The sequence below is a fragment of the Halichoerus grypus genome, chromosome 13, assembly GCF_964656455.1.
Source record: "Halichoerus grypus chromosome 13, mHalGry1.hap1.1, whole genome shotgun sequence".
Lineage (NCBI taxonomy): Eukaryota > Metazoa > Chordata > Mammalia > Carnivora > Phocidae > Halichoerus > Halichoerus grypus.
In genome coordinates, this window is record NC_135724.1 from 72,059,438 (window position 1) to 72,064,883 (window position 5,446).

The 5,446-nt window shown below is 51.1% G+C and overlaps 1 protein-coding gene across 1 annotated transcript; it reads left to right on the forward strand.

Moving 5' to 3' along the window:
• Positions 1 to 2,563: 2,563 nt before the first annotated feature.
• Positions 2,564 to 5,275, forward strand: SELENOM (selenoprotein M). The gene is made up of 5 exons (XM_036074542.2): positions 2,564 to 2,785; positions 3,940 to 3,975; positions 4,378 to 4,412; positions 4,766 to 4,844; positions 4,927 to 5,275. Exons 1-5 carry the CDS (start codon positions 2,666 to 2,668, stop codon positions 5,083 to 5,085), a joined length of 429 nt encoding a protein of 142 aa, XP_035930435.1. The 5' UTR covers positions 2,564 to 2,665; the 3' UTR covers positions 5,086 to 5,275.
• The last annotated feature ends 171 nt before the right edge of the window (positions 5,276 to 5,446 follow it).

Sequence of the window (5,446 nt, forward strand, 5' to 3'; positions counted from 1 at the left end):
AAGCCAATGAGCTATTTCCATTCCCTTAGCCACATGATTGGATCATGGATGGATTAGTGAGATATAAAGAGATTTTTTGAAAGAAAGCTTGCTTTCTCTTCTGAGAAGGTTACCAAAAAAGATCATCTCCCCTTCATTAGATATGAATGAAGAAGTCTGTGGTCCTGGTCACTGTTGGCAGCCATCTTGATACCATCTAGGTAACTGGCTTAATGACCAGCTGACACTATGGAAGGCAGAATGGAGAGAAATCAGGTCTTGGGGACTTTATCAACCAGATCAAACCTGACCTGAAGGCCTCCCTGCCATTGAACTTTTTTGTTATTTGAGCCAACAGATTTCCTTTATTGTTTAAGCCAGTTAACTTGGGGTATCTGTGACTTGCAGCCCAGAGCATCACAACTCCCAACTGATATTACTGTTTTATAGCCTAAAAAAAATTTTAATACCATAACTATGAACATTCTCCATGTTGTTCAACACAATGCTGCATCATTTAAAACAATTGCATGATTTTCTATCCTTTGGAGGTACCATCATTTATTTAACTCATTCCCTGAGGAGACATGCTTAGGTTGTGTCTCCAGTTTTTCACCATTGTAAACAGTATTTTTAAAAAATTTATTTTAGTTTATTTTTTTAATATTTTGATGTTCTTTTGGAACTGCTCACATAACTTTTTTTTTTTTAAAGACTTTATTTATTTATTGTCAGAGAGAATGAGAGAGAGAGAGCACAAGCATGGGGAGCAGCAGAGGCAGAGGGAAAGGAGACTCCCCACTGAGCAAGGAGCCCAATGTGGGGCTCCATCCCAGGACCCTTGGATCATGACCTGAACCGAAGGCAGACACTTAATTGACTGAGCCACCCAGGCATCCCTTTTTTTTTTTTTTTTAATGTATAAAGAGATTTATTGCAAAAAATGGTTTATGCAACTGTGGAGGCCAGTAAGGCATGTCTGAAATCTGTGGGGCAGGCCAGCTGTCTGGAAACTCCTAGGCAGGAAGGGATGCTGCAGTCCACAGGTGGAATTTTCTCTTCCTCAGAGAAACTCCAGTTTTGCCTTATCTTCCACAGATCTACACCTCAAAACGTGAAATCCAGAAGGCCCAGGGAGTCCAGTGCCCAGCAACTGCTCAGCAGCTCCTCCTGTGGATGCAGCGCATGCCTTGGGCGCTAAAGATTGAGCCAGGGCAGGCGCCCTACAACCATGGCTGGGTAAACAGTGTTTTGATAAACTTAACCTAAAAATTGGTCCCTTCTCTGATGGTTACTTTGAGCCAAATCCTGACAAGTGAAATGACTGGGTGGAAGAAATGTTTTTAGGGTTTTGATTTATTGAGTTAAATTGCCCCTCAGAAAGCTTGGATGAATTCACACTTCCATAGCAGTAAATAGAGTGTTAGACATTGTTTATCATGTCAATAGTCTGGACAAAACCAGTTATACTTACAGCGCCCTGATGTATTTACAAAGAATGGGTATTAAATAACAACTCTAAGCCCATTATTATTTTATCTTTACAATCAAGTCAATGAATGTGAGGTAGCAAGGTATAAGCAAAGGGCTCTGTGCAAACCTGACTTAATCCATTAGGCTTAGTGTCCAGGACCCATGATACTTTTAGAGGTCATGAACATGTTTTAATTTTCATTTCTTTTAAAATTGAAAGAAAAAATAAACCTATAATAATGAATCCAGCCAGGATTATATTCACTTTTTTTTTTTTTTTTTAAATTAAGGCAGTTGTAAAATGCCTTAATGGAGGAAAAGGCCCAGGAAGGCAAAAATACCTAAGGGTCCATGAAAGTCATAATGCAGCTTTGGCTTGATGTTAAGAAGGATTCTGATTCCCAGTTTAGATTCAATAGCAAAGAGCACTGTGATCAATTTGCTGTGTCTGCCTCAGGCTTAAAGAGGGAACGTGGCGTCCTTATTTAGTCATCTTTGGTTTGATGAGACGAGCACAGGGACGTTTCAGGTTCAATTCCCAGATCCACAATGTCATCGGTCTACCTTTCTGATCCTGTCTCTTAACTTGCAAAACGGAGTTCATGGGGCTTTTATGAGGTAAGAAATGAAATAATGAAAGCTAACACTGTGCCAGGTACTGTTCTAAAGGGCTTTATGTGTATTAACCCTTTTATCCTTCCAGCCCCTACAGAGTACGTAATATCCCACATTCCGCCATAATGTGTGCTCCAGGGATTTGAAACCCAGATCGGAATTTCATCCAAAGAAATAAAAGACACAAACAAGAATTCCCAGCCTCAATTTCCCTATCTTCAAGTCAAGTGGCTGGCCCAGAAACTCCCTGGTCCGTCCGCATCCCTCCCGCGCCCCCTGCCGGCGTAAGGGGACACTGTCTGGCCGCATCCCGCCGTAGCGTCTGCGCTCTCGGTCGGCGTGGACACTCTCGCGGCTGGGAATATAAAGGCCTAAGGGCCAGAGAAGATCCCGAACCAGAAAAGATTCCAAACCCTGCCGGAAGAGAGCTGAAGGCCCCAGAGCCGGCCCTGGGGCGGAGACTGACAGCTCGGGGCGTGGTCCCCTAGGGGGCGGGGGCTCGGGCGGGGCGGGGCGGGGCCAGCCGGCGGACCCAGACGTGGCGCAGTGGCCCGGCCGTTCGCCTCTAGCTTGCGGGATCATCTTCGGCCCGGTTTCGATGCACCTCCCGCTGCCTCCACCGCCCCTGCTGCTGCTTCTCGCGGCACTCGCGGCCGCCGTCACTACCTTCCGGCCCAACTGGAACCGTCTGCACGGCCTGGCCCGAGCCCGGGTAGAGGTAAGTGCTCTGGTCCCTAGCTCAGGGACCACTGCCCCCAACCCTCTGGCCCCTTAGCTTTGGAATCACCGCTCACTTTGGCCCCGGGACCCTCCTGACTCCCAAGTCCCCCTCAGGGCCGGGACCATCCCTCCCGCTCCCCAGCCTCAGGACGCCCCAGCACCCACCACCGTGGAAGCCTGAGACACCCGATCTTGCGGCCTGGAAACCCGAACTCCTCCCTAGTTTCCCATCCGGCTGGACAGCGGGCCCCCAGACACACTGGCCCTGTCCCCTAACTCTACTCCCGGCCTGTGACTCTTCCAAACCTGTCCTCTGGAGCCTAACTTTACATCCTCCCATCACCACTTTTTCCTGGACTTCCTCCCCCACCACAGTTCCGGTTTGTGTCTCCCTTCCCCGAGGGAGGGAAGACTTTCTGGGCGCTTGCCCCACTATGCAAAAGCCAACTGCATTACCAACACTTACTCCGCAGCAGGCCCCCATCCTCCTCTGTGGGGAAATTACCCGTCAGAGCCCCTGTTTGGTTGTGTGACTTGAATCATCACAGATCCTCTATGGGCCTTAGTTTTGTCTGACAGAAGGAGGGGGAGGAGGAAGGAGGACTAGAAGAGTCCTGGGGTCTGGACTCCTGCTGGGAGGTGTCTCTCCCCTCTGGGAGTGCAGGGAGGGGCCCACACATCCTCCCATGTTGCGGAAGCAACCAGATGGAGGCCCAGCTCTGCATGGGGCTAGGTAGGGACCAGATGGCAGGTATCTCTAACGGGGTCTCCCAGGGCAATTCAGAGCTGTTTCCTTCTGGCCTGCCTCCACCCTGAGGTTCTAGGGGCCAAAGTCCAGGCCCAGGTCTCTACTGCCTGAGAGAAGTAGAGTAATCATTTCTTTTGGGCATTGGGAGTGAGTCAACAGTCAGTAAGGTGTGCAGGCAAGAGCCCCAAGGCTGGTAAGTGCCTTTGGGTCACTGGTCTTGCTCCTCTTTTACCTGATGTTTGTAAGCCCCTGTACAGAGTTCCCCCCTTCTGTCATAAGGGAACTTCTGTTTCAAAGGTAATCCACAGCCTCGTCCAACTCTGGGAGGAGGGTGAAATGGTCTTGAGGGTGTTATTGGGCAGATATGAAGGATTCCTGACCTATCTGATTTTGTCCCCCTCCAGACCTGTGGGGGATGACAGCTGAATCGCCTGAAGGAGGTAAGTTTGTGTGTGTGTGTGTGTTTTGTGTTTTGTGTTTTTAAGAGATGGGGGGGCAGAGGGAGAGGGAGAGAGAGAATCTTAAGCAGGCTCCACGCCTAGCACAGAGTCCGACTCAGGGCTCCATCTCACAACCCTGAGATCATGACTTGAGCCAAAATCAAGAGCCAGATGCTTAACTGACTGAGCCAGCCAGGTGCTCCTGAAGGAGGTAAGTTTGAAGAAAGGGGTCTCCAGCTCTGTCTCCACTGAGCCCCTTGGGGGATGGGTAACATAGTCCTACAGATTGGCTGGAGGGGAAGTTCCCTGGGGTGGGAGTCAAGAGTGTGTGACCTCAGCAGGTTTCAGTTTCCTGTCGGTATCTGGAGGGGGTCGGGGTCTGATTCTCTGGTTCTTTCCCAGGTGAAGGCCTTCGTCACCCAGGACATCCCTTTATAGTATCCTTTTTCTGTTGTGGGGGAGGGAGGATGGCGAGGAGCATCTGGGAGAATCTCCTTCCACTTAACTTCACAGATAGGGATGACAAATGGTTTTCATCTGACAAGTGGAATTGATAGTGACTGCCCAGAGAATTCCTAGGTGGTAGGCAAGAGAAATTGACTACTGATGACTGCCACAGACACGGGAACGGAGAAGAGAGCACTTTACTTCTCTGAACTCTAATTTCCTCACGTGTAAATGGGGGATCCCTGCCCTACCTGGGCAAAAGAGGCAGTGCTGTTCACCTGCTGTTCATAGGTGGGAGACCCCACCAGCCTCGGGCCACCACTACATGCCTTAACAACTCCAGTCACAACCTGGTAATGAAACACCTTCCAGGGGCCGATCCAGAGCTCGTCCTGCTGGGCCACCGCTACGAAGAACTGGAGGTGAGGCTTGGAAGCCGGGCGGGGGCGGGGTGGGGGGGTTGTCGGGGCGAGGCGCACTGACCCCACCCCTCCTCTACTTCAGCGAATCCCACTCAGCGAAATGACCCGCGAGGAGATCAATGAGCTGGTGCAGGAGCTCGGCTTCTACCGCAAGGCGGCGCCCGACGAACCTGTTCCCCCTGAGTACCTACGGGCGCCCGCCAAGCCCGCCGAAGGCGCTCCGGACCGCCCTGACCTTTAGGTCCGGGGACGCGGGCCCACCTCCTCCCCCGCCCGAGCCCTGGGGACAGAATGAAGCGCTCAGCGTCCCGGGAGCATCTCCCTCGCTGAGGGCCGACGCCTCGTCCCTGAGCCGGCAGAGATGGAGTTGGGTTTCCTCCTAACCCCTCTTTCTTCCCTACCCAGCTCAATTAAATCCTCTTCCGCCTAAACTGAGACTCGACTCCTTCCTTGCTGCGGGAGGGTGGGGAATAGGAGCCCCCCTAATACCCCCGAGAGGCCCAGCATCCCCAAATACTTGGCTGCTGGAATGGGGATGTGTGCACGCCTTGCCAAGCTGCCATAAATTTAACAACCCCAAGAGAGGCAGAGAGGAGTCAGGG